General features: G+C 51.1%; 1 protein-coding gene across 2 annotated transcripts in view; it reads left to right on the top strand.

Moving 5' to 3' along the window:
• smap1 (small ArfGAP 1) overlaps positions 1-23,594 on the top strand; it is an 82,463-nt gene that overhangs the window by 5,729 nt on the left and 53,140 nt on the right. For both annotated transcript variants that reach the window (XM_035400775.1, XM_035400774.1), the window contains exon 2: positions 23,239-23,372. In XM_035400775.1, the coding sequence (XP_035256666.1) occupies positions 23,239-23,372 (134 nt within the window). The remainder of the gene's footprint in view (positions 1-23,238; positions 23,373-23,594) is intronic.

Genomic DNA, 23,594 nt, shown 5'->3' with positions numbered 1-23,594 from the left:
CCAAAGCATGGAGCTGAATGTCCTGAAAGCAGCCTGTGGCATCGCCCCTGTTGTACTGCTGTTAATAACCGTGCTGTTCCTCCTCCATGTTCCTGTCTTAAAGAATAAAAGATGTTGGCCATTTCCCTGATCGTACACAGCCTCGCTCATGCTGCAGTCTCCACCGCCCATGCCAGAGCGTAGTCGAGCGCACGCTGTCGTCCGAAGCGTGATGTCACAGCGCGACCCCCCAAGCCACGCGCACGCAGACTCGAGCCAGAGGAAGACTCTTCAGCTTTATAGCAAGCGGGCCGCAGGCTCTCGCTCGACCAGCAGAGGCTGCTAGAGAGCTACTGGAGACGAGGAGCTTTTAAGGATGGCTAGCCTCATTGCTAACACCGCGTGCAGGAGCGGGATTCGATCCCTGACCGTGGGGCCCACCCACGCACTGGGACGGGACGGGCCGTCCGGCAGCCCCCTCCTTCCTGTTTTAAGCGCTCACTTCCTGCCTCAGCTCATAGGGCTTATCAGCCGGCATGTTGAACACACAGGCGCGTGGTTATATGTTGGATTGGAAAGTGAATTCTGCATTTATTAAGTGAAATGAAGTTAAATGAAACAAATGGCCACATGTTCCTGGGCTGTTCTGCCTTACTGGGTGTGATATAAAGGCCCGTAATGAGGGTTTCCTCCATAATGGCCGGCCAAAAGGTGCCGTTTGGGTCAGTGAGCGGCTTGAAAGGGACGCTGACTGAGCCAAACAGTCAGGAGCTTTTAAAGCTGACTGAACCAAACGGAAACCTCTGCGGAAGCTGCCCTTTGGTAAGGTGAATTCGTCCCGTCCCCCCCCCCCCCCCCCGGCCAGAACAGATTACTCAGCAATCCATTCTCACAGGAAATGGAAGATAATTAGTGGTCTTGCTTCGGCAAGCCCACTCTTGATATCTTTCATATTTATTATCTGCACTTTCCGCCCAATTTTTCTAGCTCTAACTAGTCCTACAGCACTACGTTCAAATTTTTTACACCAAAATGACCGGCTAGTTCCAAACATTGTTGCTTGTATTCAGATTTTTGAAATATTCAAAACTTTTTGAAATATTCACCTTTTTTTTGTGGTCACTCCATAGAGGCTCACTCATGGACGTTTAGTGGGACGTTTAGTAGGATGCATGCACCGGTGGTCACTCACTCACGGACGTTTAGTAGGACACACTTCCAACGGCATGAGATTTTTAAGAACAGCTTTATCGCCTAACGTTACTTTAGCTAACTCTAACATGTTAGTGTTTCGCCACTTTAGTTAACGCGTACGAATGCTATCCTGCACGCATGAGTAGGAGCTAATGACACACAGCTACAACCACCGATCCAGATGTATGGACACACAGATGCTACAACCACCGATATAGATGTATGGACACACAACAACTAACGTTACAGAGGTGAGGACATGCCATAGCTAGCTAGCCCAGTTTTACTCATGACACTTTTAGGATATGACTAATCCCTGGAACATAATCGCTACTTGCTGATCCCCGGCTGTATATGTAACACTACGGTGCGCCGTGGGTCTGGACGGTTTCGTGCTTCGTCTGAGCTTTGGGCCCTCATTGAAATGTATGCGCCCTCATTGAAATGCATTGAGGCTTGAGGACAGTGCCAGTTGGAATTTGAAGCAAACCCACACAATTCCTTCAGGAATTGTAGCCTGTCTAGTTCGATAATTGTTCTCACTGGAAAACTTCTCCAGGTAGTGTTCATTAAAGCCGTGGCCAGTTCAGTGTCTGTTACACCTGTTTTAAAGCCTCACTGTCTGCCCTGTAAGTTCTGACTATGACTTATGGGATATTCTATTGCATTTTTTCCTGTGTGTGTATATAATGAAGATGGAGACACATATATAGATACTTGTACTGGTCCAGATGCCATGTGCATTCCTACAGAGCTCATTATGGGGAAATGGAGTTCTTTCTGTGGGGCATTATGGGTAGTAGGGGTCTCTGTTGGGCTGACCCGATGTTGACCCCACTATTCTCACACGCTTTCCCTTCCCACCTTCCAGAGATTGGAAAGGATTAATTATCTCTCTCTAGCTCTCTGTCTCTCCCCACCTTCATTCCGTTGCTCTGTCAGGAGTATGTTAGCTGGATAATGGGAGACCATTGAAGATGTAGTCAGGCTGCTTTACTCCTTTACAGCTGTTTCAGTGGTGAAACGGTGATTCATGTGTGGCTCACACAGCCTCTGTTAGTTTCATGTAATATTGCTTTTAACTCGCTATGACAGCTGTGTTCAGCCCTGTCTTCCCCTAGCATCTTTTCTTGCAGACTTTTTTCTTCTTCTCACTCTTTCTGTTTGAACTCTTACTTGAGGAAGCTCAGGTCATCCCACAGACCGCTCTGTAAAACAGGAAGTGAGCCCGTCTCACTTCCTGTCTCACCCTGTGCTCGGTCTCACTCACCCGTCATCTGATTGGCTGCTTGTGCTGTAAATACCTGTTTGTGAGCCCCCCAGTGATGATGGGATGCTAAAGTCATTCCCAAAGCTGCACACTGACTTTGTGGTGGCTGACCGGTTAGATTAGCATCTGTCAGCCAGTTATTCTCAGAGCTGCAGACTGAGTTTGTGGTGGCTAACTGGTTAGATTAGCATTTGTCTGTACAGGAGGAGCTTTTTTTTAGCCTCATTGTCTCATTGTGTGTGCAGGAGCTTTTAAAGATGGCTAGCCTCATCGCTGACAGTGCGTGTAGGAGCTTTTAAAGATGGCTAGCCTCATCGCTAAGACCTCGTATAGGAGCTTTTAAAGATGGCTAGCCTCATTGCTAACACTGCGTGTAGGAGCTTTTAAAGATGGCTAGCCTCATCGCTAACAGTGCGTGTAGGAGCTTTTAAAGATGGTTAGCCTCATCGCTAACACCGCCTATAGGAGCTTTTAAAGATGGTTAGCCTCATCGCTAACACCGCCTATAGGAGCTTTTAAAGATGGCTAGCCTCATCGCTAACAGTGCGTGTAGGGGCTTTTAAAGATGGCTAGCCTCATCGCTAAGACCGCCTATAGGAGCTTTTAAAGATGGCTAGCCTCATCGCTAACACTGCGTGTAGGAGCTTTTAAAGATGGCTAGCCTCATCGCTAACACTGCGTGTAGGAGCTTTTAAAGATGGCTAGCCTCATCGCTAACACTGCGTGTAGGAGCTTTTAAAAACGGCTAGCCTCATCGTTAACACCGCGTATAGGTGCTTTTAAAGACGGCTAGCCTCATCGCTAACAGTGCGTGTAGGAGCTTTTAAAGATGGCTAGCCTCATCGCTAACACTGCGTGTAGGAGCTTTTAAAGATGGCTAGCCTCATCGCTAACACTGCGTATAGGAGCTTTTAAAGATGGCTAGCCTCATCGCTAACACTGCGTGTAGGAGCTTTTAAAGATGGCTAGCCTCATCGCTAACACCGCGTGTAGGAGCTTTTAAAGACGGCTAGCCTCACAGCTTTGCATTCCAGTGGCCCAGCTGTCATCTGTGATTGATGCTGGCCCGTTTTAAGCAGATTAATGCCGGTGCATTATCTGTGTGTGCGTGTGGGGGTCTGAGAGCTGTTAAATGGCGGTCTGTAATGGAGATAATGAGCTGGGCTGCAGCTCTGCTTCCTGAGCTTGGCAGATTCCCGCCCCACTCAGCGCTGTGTGGGACGGCGGTGGCAGCCGGGCCTGTGGAAACGCTGCTTTATTTCCCCCACTGTCTCTCTGCCTGCCATCGGGACCGGTTTCATAAAACCGTGTGTGAGCAAGTGAAGACCAGGGTGGACAGATGTCTGATTGTGTGTATGTTACAGTAGGCCTAAAGTGGTGTGTGTGTGTTTGTCCATTTGTGTGTTTGTGTGTGCGTGTGCTTGTCTGTGTGCCTGTGGGTGTATTTGTGTTTGTGCGTGTGTGTGTGTGTGTTGGTGGGTGTGTGTGTGTGCGTCTGTGTGCGTGTGTACATGTGTGCATGTGTGCATGCGTGCATGCGTGTGCGTGTGTGCGCGCGCACACGTGTGTGTGTGTGTGTGTCTTTGCAGCATCCAGGTTTTCAGTAACGGAACCAGAACCTGAGCTGTGTGGATTGCTGGATTCCTGAACGTCACACACAGTGATCACCTATTTATACTATATTATCCAAAATAACAAGTGTCTTGATTCTGTTGATTCATGTATGTGTGTGTGTGTCTCTCTTTTTCTCCATCCTTCCCTCTTTTTTCTTTCTCTCTCTCTATCCACCCCCTCTCTCCACCTCACCTCTCTCTCTCCCTCTCCTCATCCCTCCCTCTCTGTTTCTTTCTTTCTCTCAATCCATCCCCTCTCTTCATTCCCCCTCTCTTTTTCTTTCTCTCACTCAATCTACCTTCCTCTCTTCATCCCCCCGCTCTTTGAGCGTCAGTGCTGTGCTGTCCCTGCTGTGCTTCAGTGAGGGCTGTGCTGATGACTGTGCTGTCCCTGCTGTGCTTCAGTGAGGGCTGTGCTGATGACTGTGCTGTCCCTGCTGTGCTTCAGTGAGGGCTGTGCTGATGACTGTGCTGTCCCTGCTGTGTTTCAGTGAGGGCTGTGCTGTCCCTGCTGTGTTTCAGTGAGGGCTGTGCTGTCCCTGCTGTGCTTCAGTGAGGGCTGTGCTGATGACTGTGCTGTCCCTGCTGTGCTTCAGTGAGGGCTGTGCTGATGACTGTGCTGTCCCTGCTGTGTTTCAGTGAGGGCTGTGCTGTCCCTGCTGTGCTTCAGTGAGGGCTGTGCTGTCCCTGCTGTGTTTCAGTGAGGGCTGTGCTGATGACTGTGCTGTCCCTGCTGTGCTTCAGTGAGGGCTGTGCTGATGACTGTGCTGTCCCTGCTGTTCTTCAGTGAGGGCTGTGCTGATGACTGTGCTGTCCCTGCTGTTCTTCAGTGAGGGCTGTGCTGATGACTGTGCTGTCCCTGCTGTTCTTCAGTGAGGGCTGTGCTGATGACTGTGCTGTCCCTGCTGTGCTTCAGTGTGGGCTGTGCTGTTGACTGTGCTGTCCCTGCTGTGCTTCAGTGAGGGCTGTGCTGATGACTGTGCTGTCCCTGCTGTGCTTCTGTGAGGGCTGTGCTGATGACTGTGCTGTCCCTGATGTGCTTCAGTGTGGGCTGTGCTGATGACTGTGCTGTCCCTGCTGTGTTTCAGTAAGGGGTGTGCTGTCTGCTGTGTTTCAGTAAGGGCTGTGCTGATGACTGTGCTGTCCCTGCTGTGTTTCAGTGAGGGCTGTGCTATTCGTGCTGTGTTTCAGTAAGGGCTGTGCTGATGACTGTGCTGTCCCTGCTGTGTTTCAGTAAGGGCTGTGCTGATGACTGTGCTGTCCCTGCTGTGTTTCAGTAAGGGCTGTGCTGATGACTGTGCTGTCCCTGCTGTGTTTCAGTGAGGGCTGTGCTGATGACTGTGCTGTCCCTGCCATGTTTCAGTGAGGGCTGTGCTGGGCTCTGACGGCAGTGCTCCCCCTTGTGGTGGCCTAAGTACTTTTCCTAGGCTTTGTGCTGTCATTTATTCAATACCCTTTGTCACATGATTGGGCATGTCATTAATCGTCACGGCGATAACGATGTGGCCGTGAGCGTGGGCCCGCCCATCAGTCAAGGTCAGTTTTAAAAGCACGGCAGTGTTTGTGCCGTAAATGCAGGAGCACATATCTACAGCACGGGGGAGGTCGATGTCAGTGTTCCCCACCTCCCCCTTTTAAATCAGCAGTCAACCTCAGCATGCAGGATTTCCCAGGATACATTCTGTCACATTGAGTCTGTTCTGGCATAACTGCATGTGGATATTTGCCATGTGAAGCTGATTGACATGTGTTACTTGTAACACGGTAATTTTGTTGATGTTTGTAACATTTGGATTCCATGCATAGCGATATATATACGCACGTACAGGACAGGACAGTGTGGGAGTGAAGGTGACCCAGAGGACAGCCATCGTGTGATGCGTACGCTGAGTGTGCAGTGAATCTCGCTCACTGTGTGGGACGAATATCACTGGGTTTTGCTGCCCCCTCCTGCTTGTTTAGTGTACTGCACATTTATCCCATATTGTCATTTGGACCACAGCTTATTCCAGACAACCTTTTTTAAAGAATTTTTTTTTTTCTTTCTTCCATCCTCCATCACCAGAGTAAGAGCACTTCGCTCACTAGTGAATGGCAAACATGACTGTGAACGCATTCAGGGACTGATGCGAATTGTGGTACCTCTTAATCCTCGTTACCATGGTAAGACAGGTGACAGCTCCTGGGTGGGGTGTGAGTGTCAGTGGGGGTATAAAAACTCAACAGGACATGGATGGATGGATGGATCAATGCATGAATGTCTGTATGCGCACTTTTTCTCTGTTGTCATTTGCACAGATATTGCTCATGATATTGCTGGGATGTTTTTCTGAATTTCTTTTCTAATGCTGACACGTTTTCAACACTAACAACTTTGCCCCGTGTCTGCAAAGGTAAGACTAAAAGACAAATTAAAGTTTTAAAGCAAGGCTGTATTAAAATTTGGTTCCTAAATTATAAAACTATAATCAAATGTAATTAAAGAACTGATTGCCAAATTCTGTTTTTATAGTTCTGCTTTAACAGATCTGAATGGTTTATGAATGAAGGTTGAAGACAAACTCTTTGGCATTGAAATACTGCAGGACTTAGACGACAGTGTCACTCCAGTCTCAGTCGCTCCAGTCTCAGTCACACCAGGCTCAGTCAGGCCAGTCTCAGTCGCTCCAGTCTGTCGCTCCAGTCTCAGTCACTCCAGTCTCAGTCAGGCCAGTCTCAGTCACTCCAGTCTCAGTCGCTTCAGTCTCACTCACTCTAGTCTCAGTCGCTCCAGTCTCAGTCGGGCCAGTCTCAGTCGCTCCGGTGTCAGTCACTCCAGTCTCAGTCACTCCAGTCTCAGTCAGGCCAGTCTCAGTCACTCCAGTCTCAGTCTCAGTCGCTTCAGTCTCACTCACTCTAGTCTCAGTCGCTCCAGTCTCAGTCGGGCCAGTCTCAGTCGCTCCAGTGTCAGTCACTCCAGTCTCAGTCAGTCCAGTCTTCTTTAGGCTTACCTCTGGCATATGACCATGCGATGAGAACACATCCATTTTCTTGACCCATGTCCAGCAGGGAGGTGATGCTGTAGCCACAGTATTTATGTTTGCATTGTATAGCCAGCAGGTGGCGCCAGAAGCCTGTTTGGTGTGCAAGGCGGTTTTCAGAAAACTCCAGCTGCTGTGTTTGCTTGAAGCAATTTATCAGAAATTTTAAATGCTAATCCTTATTTCTCCAGATGAATTCAGTGTGCATTACTGTTCACAGTGTCTGTTTTTACAATAGAATTAAAAATTCCAGGATATTGCATTTTGGGTAGCTAGAATCTAGACTTAATGTGTTCATGGCTATGAATAACTGTTACATAATGAGTACTGTACCTTTATCGAACCTGTGTTTTTTAGTTGTTCCAGTGACCTTCTGTTTGCACTTATTGTATGTCGCTTTGGATAAAAGCGTCTGCCAAATACATGTAATGTAATGTTATGAGTCCAGGGAAGTTGTGTTCAGTGCTGTTTAATGCTCTTCCTGAGGCTTCCTCTGAGTTAAAGCTAAACACACAGAACTCTGGGTCTGTCTGGCAGTCAGTCTGTGAAAATGAGCCCCTGGCCTGTGTGAGAGGCAAGAGAGAAGCAGCTTCTGTGTCCTCTGAGTGGAGCCACATCACCATCTCCCAGTAAATCACTTCTACTGTTGTACTGGGTTACTGTACATCCTTTTTCACCACCAGGGGGCAGCAACCCCCTTTTCCCTTTATAAATGCGATTGATAGAGAAGTCCTCAAGCTTGCTTGCTTGAGCAGAGCCTGGCTTATTGCAGTCATGCAGTGTGTGTAGACACCAGTTAGACCCACAAGAGGAGGGTGGCTCTGTGTGTGTGTGTGTGTGCGTGTGAGTGTGCGTAAGTGCGTAAGTGCGAGAATGTGTGTGAGTGAGTGAGTGGGTGTGAGTGTGTGTGTGTGTGAGTGAGTGAGTGTGCGTGAGCGTGTGTGAGTGTGTGTGTGAGCGTGTGTGAGAGTGTGAGTGAGTGTGTGCGTGTGAGTGGTGTAGGCTAGTCTGAGTGGAGATGCGGTGCTGTTTGAAACCTGCTGATCTTCAAGTCGCTCTGCTTTATCGAGTGATTTCCAGACTGTCAGTGTGTGTGTGTGTCTGTGTGTCTGTCTGTCTGTGTGTCTGTCTGAGTGCGCCAGGGCTTTCCCTGGCTCATAATAGGGCTTAGGTAGGGATTTTGCGTGAAAGTGACTGCGGTCGGTTCGGCTTTACTGTCACCGTCAACTCAAGGTGTCGTCTCCCTGTGTTTAGCTGCATTTACAGCGTACAGTCTGGTCTTCTACAGACCACCACAGTGCACCGAGATGTAGACTATAAAATAGCATAATAACGTAATGCGTTGGATTAACACATTATAAGGGGTCATTCTACAGTAATGGTGGTATTTGGAATTATTCATTTTTGTCACTAAAAACTTGGGGTATAGTATTCATTGACCTTTTAACTTAATGTATTCACGCAAATGCAGTTAATATATTTCAATTATTTTTATACGTTTTCTCGAAGAATGCTTGCACTCAGCTTTTCGTCACTGGTGTTACTTTTAGCTAGAACAACATTAAAGGCTTTTCAGAAATGTATATTTCAGTTCAATCTGCACATAGCGGCTATGGCAAATAGCTATGCTATAGCCTATAGGCAAAACAGTTTATTGTAATGATAATACAGTGGAATCCACTTAATTGCATGAAGGATTATCGCATAATTTGGGAATATGCATAGAATTGCCAAATCCCAATCCATTTCTCATTCATTCCGTTGTAAATGGGTTGCATATTTGCACAAACCTCTATCGCATGTTTCTAATAGTTTCATGGAATTATGTCCAATTCCATCACATAACAAACGTCAAATATACGTTAAGACATCTTAATGCAGGACGAACTGCATGTGTGCATGCATGTGCATTGTGTGTGCACTGGGTTATGTGCGCATGTGCGTGGGTGCATGTGTGTGTGCAGGGGCGTGTGTGCGTTGTGTGTGTGTGCGCGAGCAGGGGTGTGTGTGTGCGTTGTGGTGTGTGTGTGCGCGCAGGGGTGTGTGTGCGTTGTGTGTGTGCGTGAGCAGGGGTGTGTGTGTGTGTGTCTCTCTCAGGCATTCGCTCTGCAGGCCAGTTCTTCGTCAGTAGGTGTTATTTGTACTGCTCTCAGAAGTCTGATCCATTCTAGCTGTGATTTCTCGTTTGGCCCTGGCTATTGATAACGGTTGTACCAGGATGGAAAACTGAGGTCTTTTTCAGTGGGAGTGGCTTGAAACCAGGAAGGAGAACTGAGGTCTTTTTCAGTGGGAGTGGCTTGAAACCAGGAAGGAGAACTGAGGTCTTTTTTTTTTAGTGTGAGTGGCTTGTAACCTGGAAGGACAACTGAGATCTTTTTTAGTGGGAGTGGCTTGTAACCAGGAAGGAGAACTGAGGTCTTTTTTAGTGGGCGGTGCCTGTTATCAGGTAAGGAGAACCGTGCATTTTATAAAAACCACATCCTTGCATCCACCCTCTGCTGTACGTGTTCATACACACATTCACTCATTTGTAGTCTGCGGCTGGCTCGATATCAAAAGTACAGAAGATAACGCACATTCATTTCTTAGACAGAGTCCTGTATCGCCTGTGAGCAGGCATAGCTGCACATAGCAGTGGACTGAATCCACAGTTTTTTCACTCCTAAAATAATGCTTTTTATGTGGCCCAACACCCTTTTTAAGACCCTTTGACTATTTATCAGTATGTTCATTCCATTTCCCATTCTGGTGCATGCAATGTGCACTTAGTCACGTGTTTCATGGTCTTCAGTGAAAGTTAGAACTTTTCCTGGAAGAAGTTGTGGGTGCTGTGGCGCACCTTGACTCTGTGAGACCAGCACAGGTTCTGTCTGCTGAAACTCCTCAGTCTGGGGCTCGCTCAAGGTTACATCCTGCTGCTTTTACCCAGCATGCACGCGGGGGATGCAATCAGTCCGTCCCTCTGCTGTTAGCCCGGAATCGTCAGCGTTTTCGGAACGTTCCGGAGCGCTGGTGGGGGACCGGCTCGCCAGACTGGGTGGATGTGGGGTGGCACTGGGGGGCAACAGAACCGTGATTTATTACGTCATTTCTCAGGTCGTTTGTGAACCTGTGCTCCACCCCCTTGTGAGTGAAGTCGGGACACGGTTTTTAGTGGGGGGGGGGGGGTATGGAAATGGTTGCGAATGGTCTAGAAAGGGGGGGTGAGGCTATTTTGCTCTGTATACATCGGGCAGCCTCTGGGTGCCATCCTCCCACAGACCCTCAGCTTTTGCTTCTGTGGCATCGCCTGTCCCCTGGACAGGACAGATCGTACCCAGTGCCGGGTCCAGTGTCAGACCCAGCTCCAGTCTCGGCGCCAGGCCCTCCTCCAGGCCCAGCCAGGTGTGCAGGCCCGTTTCCAGGTTCTGGCCGGCCGGTCGGTTCCATCGTGCTGGATCAGACCCAATTCGCCGGGGGTCTCTCCAGCTTCCAGGAACACAAAACCATTAAAATGATGAATAACTTCATAAATATGCAAAGCTGCAGCTGTGGACTGCGGATCCTTAGCTGTCTGTTTCATTTCTTTATAAAAATATGATCTTATGAACATAACAACCTACTGTTAAAAGTAGCAGTGATTTTTGTCACCAAGCACCGGGCTCTGGTACAGCACATTACCGGGCTCTGGTACAGCGTTACCGGGCTCTGGTACAGCACGTTACCGGGCTCTGGTACAGCGTTACCGGGCTCTGGTACAGCATATTACCGGGCTCTGGTACAGCATTACCGGGCTCTGGTACAGCGTTACCGGGCTCTGGTACAGCACTACCGGGCTCTGGTAAAGCGTTACCGGGCTCTGGTACAGCACATTACCGGGCTCTGGTACAGCACATTACCGGACTCTGGTACAGCACGTTACCGGGCTCTGGTACAGCGTTACCGGGCTCTGGTACAGCACATTACCGGGCTCTGGTACAGCGTTACCGGGCTCTGGTACAGCGTTACCGGGCTCTGGTACAGCACATTACCGAGCTCTGGTACAGTGTTACCGGGCTCTGGTACAGCACGTTACCGGGCTCTGGTACAGCACATTACACATTACCGGGCTCTGGTACAGCGTTACCAGGCTCTGGTACAGAACATTACCGGGCTCTGGTACAGCGTTACCGGACTCTGGTACAGAACATTACCGGGCTCTGGTACAGCGTTACCGGACTCTGGTACAGAACATTACCGGGCTCTGGTACAGCGTTACCGGGCTCTGGTACAGCACGTTACCGGGCTCTGGTACAGCACGTTACCGGGCTCTGGTACCGCACGTTACCCGGCTCTGGTACAGCACATTACCGGGCTCTGGTACAGTGTTACCGGGCTCTGGTACAGCATTACCAGGCTGTGGTACCGCACGTTACCGGGCTCTGGTACAGCGTTACCGGGCTCTGGTACAGCGTTACCGGGCTCTGGTACAGCGTTACCGGGCTCTGGTACAGCACCTTACCGGGCTCTGGTACAGCATTACCGGGCTCTGGTACAGCGTTACCGGGCTCTGGTACAGCACCTTACCGGGCTCTGGTTCAGCATTTCCGCTGTGCCTCATCAACGCTCTTCAGTGAATATGAGCTGCTCCCAGAACGCATCGCTCCTCGCATGTAAAAACAGTTGCGTCAACACTGCGTGTCTCTCAGATGTCGATTGAGAGCGGGTTGTCAGGCGAGCATCTAGAACGTTCTGACTGGGTCGCGGGTACGCCTTTCTCCGGCAGTAATTGGCATGCGGGGGACTGCAGCTCCCCGGGTTCGAGATAAGCAGCGAGAGGACGCCGGCTGCTTGTAGATAAACCGCGGCGTAATAAATTCTGCACCGAGACGCTCGCTGCGAGATGCTCCTCAGATTATTTAAAGCCCGCGACAGATTTTGACTTCACTCGGAGTTTCGTGTGGCCTAGGAGCCTTGCAGACGTGCTGAAGGTGTTTGTACACGCCTTTTTTTATCTGTGTCGGCATGCTGAGGCCTTTTGTTTTCGGTCTCTCTCCTGGAGTGCTTTAGGTACTTGGATGGTTAAATTGAATCATTTTATTGGTGATCGCTCTCATTCACTCCATTTGACCGTCCATCCTAACATCAGTGCAGATCCGCATCTGTGCGCTCACAGGTCTGGAAACAACGGGAGATACAGGCGCATCGCCGAGAGGAGTTACACTCGGGGACAGCAGGGGGCGCTGTGTGCACACGCTGAGCCTGATAGGCTGGATGAGGTGGCCTCAAGCTGCACCCTCTCCCTGTCCGCCGGTCAATACCACCGGCATGTTTTCATTCTCCGTCCCCCCCCTTTCCTCTCGTTCACCCGTATGGGGGGAGGGTTGTGGGACTGGCCCACGCGTGCTCCTCTCCGGAGGGGGCTGCATGCAGGTGCTGGACGGGTGCGATGGTGGAGCTGACAGGAGCAGCCGAGCGAGGCTGCATTAGAGCCCTACCAGCAGCAATTAGCTTCGTTAGCGCTGGCTGTGCGTTACACTACATTAGAGCCCTACCAACAGCAATTAGCTCCGTTAGCTCAGGCTGGGCTGTTACACTACATTAGAGCCCTCCCAACAGCAATTAGCTTCGTTAGCGCTGGCTGTGCGTTACACTACATTAGAGCCCTACCAACAGCAATTAGCTCCGTTAGCTCAGGCTGGGCTGTTACACTACATTAGAGCCCTACCAGCAGCAATTAGCTCTGTTAGCTCAGACTGTGCGTTACACTACATTAGAGCCCTACCAGCAGCAATTAGCTCCGTTAGCGCTGGCTGTGCGTTACACTACATTAGAGCCCCACCAACAGCAATTAGCTCCGTTAGCGCTGGCTGGGCCGTTACACTACATTAGAGCCCTTCCAACGCAATTAGCTCCGTTAGCGCTGGCTGGGCCGTTACACTACATTAGAGCCCTACCAAGAGCAATTAGCTCCGTTAGCTCAGGCTGGGCCGTTACACTACATTAGAGCCCTACCAAGAGCAATTAGCTCCGTTAGCTCAGGCTGGGCCGTTACACTACATTAGAGCCCTACCAACAGCAATTAGCTCCGTTAGCGCAGGCTGGGCCGTTACACTACATTAGAGCCCTGCCAACAGCAATTAGCGCCGTTAGCACAGGCTGGGCCGTTACACTACATTAGAGCCCTACCAACAGCAATTAGCGCCGTTAGCGCAGGCTGGGCCGTTACACTACATTAGAGCCCTACCAACAGCAATTAGCGCCGTTAGCGCTGGCTGGGCCGTTACACTACATTAGAGCCCTACCAGCAGCAATTAGCGCCGTTAGCGCTGGCTGGGCCGTTACACTACATTAGAGCCCTACCAACAGCAATTAGCGCCGTTAGCACAGGCTGGGCCGTTACACTACATTAGAGCCCTACCAGCAGCAATTAGCTCCGTTAGCGCAGGCTGTGTGTTACACTACATTAGAGCCCTCCCAACAGCAATTAGCTCCGTTAGCGCTGGCTGTGCCGTTACACTACATTAGAGCCCCACCAGCAGCAATTAGCTCCGTTAGCGCTGGCTGTGCCGTTACACTACATTAGAGCCCTACCAACAGCAATTAGCTCCGTTAGCGCTGGCTGGGCCGTTACACTACATTAGAGCCCTACCAACAGCAATTAGCGCCGTTAGCATAGGCTGGGCCGTTACACTACATTAGAGCCCTACCAACAGCAATTAGCGCCGTTAGCGCTGGCTGGGCCGTTACACTACATTAGAGCCCTACCAACAGCAATTAGCGCCGTTAGCATAGGCTGGGCCGTTACACTACATTAGAGCCCTACCAACAGCAATTAGCGCCGTTAGCGCTGGCTGTGCCGTTACACTACATTAGAGCCCCACCAGCAGCAATTAGCGCCGTTAGCACAGGCTGGGCCGTTACACTACATTAGAGCCCTACCAACAGCAATTAGCGCCGTTAGCGCAGGCTGTGCGTTACACTACATTAGAGCCCTACCAACAGCAATTAGCGCCGTTAGCGCAGGCTGTGCCGTTACACTACATTAGAGCCCTACCAACAGCAATTAGCTGCGTTAGCGCAGGCTGGGCCGTTACACTACATTAGAGCCCTACCAACAGCAATTAGCTCCGTTAGCGCTGGCGGGGCCGTTACACTACATTAGAGCCCTGCCAACAGCAATTAGCTGCGTTAGCACAGGCTGGGCCGTTACACTACATTAGAGCCCTCCCAGCAGCATTTAGCGCCGTTAGCACAGGCTGGGCCGTTACACTACATTAGAGCCCTACCAACAGCAATTAGCGCCGTTAGCGCTGGCTGGGCCGTTACACTACATTAGAGCCCTACCAACAGCAGTTAGCGCCGTTAGCGCTGGCTGGGCCGTTACACTACATTAGAGCCCTACCAACAGCAATTAGCTCCGTTAGCTCAGGCTGGGCCGTTACACTACATTAGAGCCCTACCAGCAGCAATTAGCTCCGTTAGCGCAGGCTGGGCCGTTACACTACATTAGAGCCCTACCAGCAGCAATTAGCTCCGTTAGCGCTGGCTGGGCCGTTACACTACATTAGAGCCCTACCAACAGCAATTAGCTCCGTTAGCTCAGGCTGGGCCGTTACACTACATTAGAGCCCTACCAACAGCAATTAGCTGCGTTAGCGCTGGCTGTGCCGTTACACTACATTAGAGCCCTACCAACAGCAATTAGCGCAGGCTGTGCTGTTACACTACATTACAGCCCTACCAACAGCAATTAGCGCCGTTAGCGCTGGCTGTGCTGTTACACTACATTAGAGCCCTACCAACAGCAATTAGCGCAGGCTGTGCCGTTACACTACATTAGAGCCCTACCAACAGCAATTAGCGCCGTTAGCGCTGGCTGTGCCGTTACACTACATTAGAGCCCTACCAACAGCAATTAGCTCCGTTAGCGCAGGCTGGGCCGTTACACTACATTAGAGCCCTACCAACAGCAATTAGCGCAGGCTGTGCTGTTACACTACATTAGAGCCCTACCAACAGCAATTAGCGCCGTTAGCGCAGGCTGGGCCGTTACACTACATTAGAGCCCTACCAACAGCAATTAGCTCCGTTAGCGCTGGCTGTGCGTTACACTACATTAGAGCCCTACCAACAGCAATTAGCTCCGTTAGCGCTGGCTGTGCGTTACACTACATTAGAGCCCTACCAACAGCAATTAGCGCCGTTAGCGCAGGCTGGGCCGTTACACTACATTAGAGCCCTCCCAACAGCAATTAGCGCCGTTAGCGCTGGCTGGGCCGTTACACTGCATTAGAGCCCTACCAACAGCAATTAGCGCCGTTAGCGCAGGCTGGGCCGTTACACTGCATTAGAGCCCTACCAACAGCAATTAGCGCCGTTAGCACAGGCTGGGCCGTTACACTACATTAGAGCCCTACCAACAGCAATTAGCGCCGTTAGCACAGGCTGGGCCGTTACACTACATTAGAGCCCTACCAACAGCAATTAGCGCCGTTAGCGCAGGCTGGGCCGTTACACTACATTAGAGCCCTACCAACAGCAATTAGCGCCGTTAGCGCAGGCTGTGCTGTTACGCTACATTAGAGCCCTACCAGCAGCAATTAGCGCCGTTAGCGCAGCCCGGGGTGGTGTCTTCGGCGTTCGGGAAGGAGATCGCTGCGTCCCTTTCCCACGATGCATCGCGTTTCCCAGGGCACGGGGCCAGGTCACCTCCGCTATCCTCAGTTTAACGATTCCTTTAAATTTCCCCTGAAATAATAGGGCTGTGCTGGCGTTTACGTTTCTTGGCATTTGACGACGCTCCCCCGTGAAAAAACCCCGCTGGTGTAGCAGAGACCCCCCTCCCCTCCTCCTTTAGTTTGTGCCGACGGGTCCCACGCTCCAGAGGGCCTCTGACGGGCAGCTAGCGGAGGTCCCGCCCGGCTCAGCTTACTCCTCACAGAGGTGAACAGGACAGCGTCCGCCTCCGATGGGACTGCAGCAGAGACGTCTGGGAGCGTGCTCAGGGGCACACGCTTTAATCACGGGTCACGGGCACACACCTGCCCATGCGTGATGCGCATGCACACACGTGTGCACGCTCGCTTTCCCGTGTGTGACACACACGCACACACGTGTGCACGCTCGCTTTCCCGTGTGTGACACACACGCACACACGTGTGCACACTCACGCCTGTGCATGACACACACGCACACACGTGTGCACGCTCGCTTTCCCGTGCGTGACGCACACGCACACACGTGTGCACACTCACTTTCCCGTGCGTGACACACACGCACACACGTGTGCACGCTCACGCCTGCGTGTGACACACACGCACACACGTGTGCACACTCACGCCTGTGTGTGTTTTTTCCCCCTCTGGTCTCTGTGGCCCAGCGTGTCCTCGATGGGGGGCATATTGCACATTTACCGAAAGCCATCATTAGTTTTCCACGTACTCTCCCTCTTCATCGCCTCCCTCTGTTCATAATTACGCTCGGTGTAATGGGCTAACGTTTTAATTATTAATGTGTGAAATCGTGTCAGTTTGTGTTTATGCAGAAAGAGCCAGTAAACACTGTTTGGCGCTCTCTGGAAGGGAAGTGCAGGGTTCACTGGCTTGGCACCAGAGGCCTGCGTGCCAGGTTTCCTGGCGGAAGCAGAGCATTATGGGATCGAACCGTATTCTGACGCGATGGCGGCAGGCAGTGCCCGGTGGGCCAGGGCTGTGGGCGGGGCCCAGTCTCCACAGCGAGGTCGAAACAAAGCCGTTTGAAGTTGTCCTCGTTCTGCGGCAAGACTTTTTGTTTGAAACCCGGGTCCTAAAATATCGCATTTATTCCACAGTACATCTCTTCCTCCACGTTCAGAAATGGCGGAGAGTGGCACGGGAGGGAGGGAGGGAGGGAGAGAGAGAGGGAGAGACCCCTCTTTCTCCTCCAGCTCATACGCGTTGTGAGCGGTGGGAGAATAAGGCTATTGTTAATTTTGACAAATGTGCTGTTGTTGTGGCCCAGGGTGACTCTGACAGAGCGGCACGGACAGCCTTTCAGGAGCTGAGCGGGAGACAGCCGGAGAGAAAGAGACTCCTTGTCCATTCTTATCTCCATGCACAATTGCACACACACACACACACACACAGTACACACTCAACACACACACACACACACACACATACATAACACACATACCACACACTCACTCTCTCTCACACACACACACAGTACACACACACACACACACACACACACACAGTACACACTCAACACACACACACACACACACACACATACATAACACACATACCACACACTCACTCTCTCTCACACACACACACACACACACACACACACACACACACACACACTCACACTCTCTCACACACACACACACACACACACACACACAGACGGAAGGTAGTCCTCTAAAGGTGGCGATGGTCCAGCTCCGTCCCACACGGGCCTGATAACGATGATAAATAAGTGCATCTCCGCTCGACGGCCTCTTCAGGCTGATCCCTCAGCATTCTCTGTGTGGAGCTCACCTCCTCCCCGCCCTTCTGCTGTTAAAGACGGCTCGCCACCTCTCCACGGCTGTTTGGGTGGGGGCTGAGGGTGGGGCTGTGGGTGGAGCTGAGGGTGGGGCTATGGGTGGAGCTGAGGGAGGGGCTGAGGGTGGGGCTGTGAGTGGAGCTGAAGGTGGGGCTGAGGGTGGGGGCTGAGGGTGGGGCTGAGGGTGGGGCTGTGGGTGGGGCTGAGAGTGGGGCTGAGGGTGGGGCTGAGAGTGGGGCTGAGGGTGGGGCTGAAGGTGGGGCTGTGGGTGGAGCTGAGGGTGGGGCTGTGAGTGGGGCTGAGGGTGGGACTGAAGGTGGGGCTGAGAGTGGGGCTGAGGGTGGGGCTGAAGGTGGGGCTGTGAGTGGGGCTGAGGGTGGGGGCTGTGGGTGGGGGCTGAGGGTGGGGCTGTGGGTGGGGGCTGAGGGTGGGGCTGTGGGTGGGGGCTGAGGGTGGGGCTGTGAGTGGGGCTGAGGGTGGGGCTGTGAGTGGGGGCTGAGGGTGGGGCTGAAGGTGGGGCTGTGAGTGGGGGCTGAGGGTGGGGCTGTGAGTGGGGCTGAGAGTGGGGGCTAAGGGTGGGGCTGAAGGTGGGGCTGTGATGTGTCACTGAGGGTGGGGCTGTGATGTGTCACTGAGGGCAGTATCCTGTTCCACATGCACCGGAACAGAGATGAGGGAAGGGGAGGGCAGGCTGCCTCTCCTGAGGGAAGAGGATCCTAAACTCAGCAGTCTGTGATTAATGACACGCGGGCCGCTCTGCTCCCCTGTCCCTTATGAGCGATGCGGCCAATCGGTGCTGGCGACGGAGCAGGTGCTGAGAGCTCATTGGGGATTAGCGGCTGGTCTGACGGTGTGGCGGGATCGAAGCGCCACGGAAGACCGTGTCACGCCGCTGGACCAGCCGCTGTTCTGGCCCGGTTCTGACCCGCTGTGAACTTCCTCTCGCACAGGAACGGTGCTGAGGGGAACAGGCACGCGGCTCTGGGGGTTGTAGTTCCATCGGCTGGCGAGGCCTATGGCTGTTCCTTTGACCAAAGCACTTCAGCTGAACAAGCATTGGTATTTATTGTGGTAAAATATCCAGCTGCGTGAATGAATTGAATTACAATCCAACGCTGTGTTTGTCACTCTGGACAAGAGCTTCTGATAATACCTGAAGTGTAAAGTATAAGTAATGGCACTCAGTGTAAAGTATATGTAATTGGACGCAGTGTAAAGTAAATGTAATGGGATTCAGTGTAAAGTAGGCTATATGTTATGGGACTCAGTGTAAAGTAAATGTAATGGGATTCAGTGTAAAGTATAAGTAATGGCACGCAGTGTAAAGTATATGTAATTGGACGCAGTGTAAAGTAAATGTAATGGGACTCAGTGTAAAGTAAATGTAATGGGATTCAGTGTAAAGTATATGTTATGGGACTCAGTGTAAAGTAAATGTAGTGGGACTCAGTGTAAAGTAGCCTATATGGGACTTGTACACACAGGAAGGCAGGACTCATTGACTCATATAAACCGTCTGTTTGAAACATGAGTATTATTTTAATAGACCCCAAATGTCCACTTAGTGAAATGGCTGATTCTATTAAATAAATGAATGTGCATCTTAAAAACGCGAGCATTAACTTCGCGTGCGCTTTTCTGTTCATTTATTATTTTAACGCCGAAGTGATTACAGTGAAAATGACTTCTTGCGAAAGAGATTTTTTTGGGGAGCTGTGGAGCGAGAGATGGAGGAAGTGAAACCCTTACCTTAGTATTTAGGCTATATTTAGTTGCTGAAATGAAGGTTGCCAGAGTGTGTATCAAACCTAGGCCAAATCTATCTCTCTACGTTCCTGCGAGGCCCTTGAGCTTTTTCCCTTAAACACGCTGCTTCCCGAAACGTGCACTCGTATGAAATGTATTGTAGATACTGGTGAAAACGTGTGATCCTACAGAAATGTTAATGCTTTCTAAATGGTTACAGAATTTCTAGTTGCTTGGTCCAAGTCTTGAATGTACAACATCGACAACCGTTTACGTTTTCATAATTGATTTTGATGCTCTACGTGAGGGGGTTGCCCACTGGACTTAGTAGCTTGGTTTCAAGTTACAAGCTTTATTACGGGCGTTTCATGCTTTAAGAGTATTTCACTGTAGCATTAATATCAGTTAAAATGTTTCCCATTGGTCCTGTCAGCTGTGCGGTTCACCAGGGAAGAGTCGCGGAACGTGACTTGGAACAATATGTGCAGCGCGAAAGATTTGCGAAAGACATACCTATATTCTCCTTCAGCATCGGAGAATAATCGATGCCTCTGTGGAATGCTTGTTTTTTTTTTTTTTTCAGGCTGTGAAAATGAGGATGTTTGTGAAGTCGGATGACGTGTTTGCAGGTGGCATATCTCTAGCTCTGGGGTTTGATCCATTTTATTTCTGCTGTTATCGGTTTAGCTGGCAGACAGGAGCTACGCGAGCGGCTCTGGAACTGCTAGCTGCGGGGTCCGGTATCAAGCTAAAGATCACACGGGTGAAATATGACTTGGTGCCCGAGGTGAATTACGACGCGGCTGAGAAACGCTCCGTGCGCACGTTTAACTGCGTGTTTGTGTTTCCTGTTGAGCCTGTGCAGGGTCCCTGCTGGGGAAGTGCACACAGATATATGGCCTGCGCTATCTTAGGTTAGAGCGGGAGCACAGCGCTCTGTATCAGTAGACCTCTCTAACACATGAATCGCTCCCTGTTTAAGTTCAGATTTGGCTGTGGGGGTGAAGGCAGCTCGTGATTGGCCGATTCCGGGGGCGTGCCCGCAGTGGGCGGGGCCTCGGGTCACGGTACTGTCACGGTCAAGCGGAGCAGGCTGATTGGCCCGCGGGGAGGTTAACGGCGGCGGTGGCCTCAGGCGGCGGCCGTGTGCCCGAGCCAGCTGCTTAGAGGAGACCGCAAGGCCAGCCGTGACCCAGCAGCTCCGGGGGCGTTCCCCGGCCAGCGCTAGGCCCCGCCCTCCTCTGGGTCACACTGAAGCCGAATGAATGGCCAATTAAGCCAATTTCAGCCATGTTCCTACAGTATGCTGCTCCCCCAGCCTGCGTGCTACTCAGAGTCTTAGTGCTGATCAGCCTGCGTGCTGCTCAGAGTCTTAGTGCTAATCAGCCTGTGTGCTGCTCACAGTCTTAGTGCTGGTCACCCTGTGTGCTGCTCACAGTCTTACTGCTGCTCAGCCTGTGTGCTGCTCACAATCTTAGTGCTGCTCAGCCTGTGTGCTGTTCACAGTCTTACTGCTGCTCAGCTTGTGTGCTGCTTACAGTCTTAGTGCTGTTCAGCCTGTGTGCTGCTCACAGTCTTAGTGCTGCTCCCCCAGCCTGTGTGCTGCTCACAATCTTAGTGCTGATCAGCCTGTGTGCTGCTCACAGTCTTAGCGCTTTAATGGTGCCTTAGATCTCTCAGCAGGACCGGGCTGCCAGTGAGTGTGCTGCATGCTGTTCATTGTGCTAACCCAGATGTGGTGATCTGCATGACGGTTTGGGCTGTGGAGCGGGGGCCATCTTTAAGCACTGCACTCTTCTCTCTGTGTTTCCACGAGCCCAGCGGTGGGGTGGCCCTCTGTAGCTGTCAAGCACTTCTTTCTGTAGGTGTGTTAATACCCAGGCTAATCAAGTGCTGCATGTAATAATAAAGGAAAGAAGTGATGATAAAGCACACAAATAGCTATACTAATAGCCCCGGTTCAGGGTGCGTTCTGCCTTCTGAACAGCGGGGGGAGGTGAGCGCGCGTTTGGGAGAGAGGCGTGCGCCAGACCGACTGCCCCCCCCCCGCCCCCCCGGGGGCCCGGATCTTACCCCCTAATGGGTCGAGGATTTAAATGGGATCTCATTCGGACACGGTCCACTGCACCACACCTGAGAGCTGGCCGCGGACGAGCCGCGCTCGGGGTTAACCCCCCCCCCTCCCCCGCCCGCCCCCCCCCCCAGAACGGCTGCTGAAACCCGGCGAGGGGCTTTCAGAGCAGCGCAGAGCTAAAGAGACCTCGCTAGGGTTGCCAGGGATACGCTAATCAAGAGCTCGGCACAGATCGCTAGCACTTAACCGTGTGAAGAGCAGGCTCTTTGGAATGTTTTTTTTTTTTTTTTTTTCAAAATTCTGTGTCAGTGTTCTAGAACTCCATTGCTTTCAGTTAGAAGAATAATAATAAGAAGGCTTTATTTGTCACGTGCGTATACATGTACATACAGTGAAATGCGTCCTCTGCATTTAACCCATCCTAATTACTCAGGAGCAGTGGGCAGCCACAGTGCAGCGCCCGGGGACCGACTGCAGTTCCAGGGCCAGTGCCTTGGTCAAGGGCAACGGCAGGAGTGCACGCAGGGGCAATTTAGACTCTCCAATTAATCTAACCTGCATGTCTTTGGACTGTGGGAGGAAACCGGAGTACCCAGAGGAAACCCACGCGGACTCCACACTGAAAGGCCCAGGCGGGGCTCGAACCCAGGACCTTCTTGCTGTGAGGCAACGGTGCTACCCACTGCGCCACCGTGCCGCCCAGTAGTGATTGTGACATCAGCGTTAGAATGCTCAGTTAAGAACATTCTAACCACAGTTTGGTCACAGCTTCACAGGTAGGAGGTGGAGGCAGTTGCAGTATCCGATGCTTGGAAGTGTAGACAGTGGTAAACTGAGAGCTGAGTGCTCTGTGCTTTATGCTGTGGAAACTATATCATGGGAGCCCTGTGGTTTGCTGGGTTTAGTTCTACTCCACACTTGAGTAATTAAAACTGTCTACTGCACGTATATAACTCAACACGCCTGCTTTCTGGGTTTAAATTGGAGGTTGAAGAAGAAGCTCAATATCCGCAAAGAGGAATTTATTTTTTAAAATTTGGTAAATTCTGTTTCCGGTCACAGAGCGTGTGACAGAAGAAGAGTCTGGCTGCGGTTTTGTCATATTTTATTTCTGCGTTTAGCAGTGAGCGTGGTGGAAAGTGGCATCTGCTCCAGCCCAGATGTGCGCGTGCCCGATCCAGCTGACTGGGCGATTTCACAAACTGCCAAGCTCAGCGCTGCTTCGCAGTCAGGAGCTGTTTCACAAATATTGGGCCTGTACGGCATTTTCCTTTGAGTTTTCATTTTTGCTGGAGTTCCCTTGTTGAGTGTAGATGTCTGTAAGGTGCAGGACCTTGGGTACAGGCTCTGCTATGATGTGTACACTCTAAGGCATAGAAACGTGCTCGGTGTATACTGTAAGACAGGTAACCATAACCCAACCTGGGGACCCCCTGCAATCCCAGAATTTTAAGACACTGTTAATTTATTTTTTTTTAATTTAGGTGCTTTTCAAGTTAAGATGGATTATTTAGCCTCTTAAACCATATATGTCAGAAATGGCTGTGCGTGTGGTTGGAAGGAAAACCAGAATACACAGGGGTCCCCCAGGGCCGAGGTTGGGAACCACTGCTATAAGGTATAGACTCTGCTGTAAGGAAGAGGCTTTGCTATAATGTATAGACTCTGCTGTAAGGAAGAGGCTTTGCTATAAGGTATAGGCTCTCTTTTAAGGTATAGACTCTGCTGTAAGGAAGAGGCTTTGCTATAAGGTATAGGCTTTGCTTTAAGGTATAGACTCTCTTTTAAGGTGTAGACTCTGCTTTAACGTGTATACGCAGTTCTGAGACCTGTTCTCCCTCCCCGTAGGTCCTCGATGGGCATCATGGAACCTGGGGGTCTTCATCTGCATCCGCTGTGCTGGGATCCATCGCAACCTCGGGGTGCACATATCACGCGTCAAATCCGTCAACCTGGACCAGTGGACCCCCGAACAGATCCAGGTAGCCCCTCCCTGTCCCGGGTAGCTGCGTGCCTGCCTGCCTGCCTGCCTGCCTGTGTGCGTGCGTGCGTGCGTGCGTGTGTGCGTTGAAGCTTAGAAAAGACCTAGCTATGCCTTAAAGGTCCTGTAAATATTCTACAAGCTGATGAAAATATTACTTACACTTGCAGTTTTTTCCAAGTACATCTAAACTCCATATTAAAACAAATGGGAGCGAATTAGT

Source organism: Anguilla anguilla, chromosome 18 (assembly GCF_013347855.1).
Source record: "Anguilla anguilla isolate fAngAng1 chromosome 18, fAngAng1.pri, whole genome shotgun sequence".
NCBI classification, from domain to species: Eukaryota; Metazoa; Chordata; class Actinopteri; order Anguilliformes; family Anguillidae; genus Anguilla; species Anguilla anguilla.
This window is presented reverse-complemented; position numbering and strand designations above follow the sequence as displayed.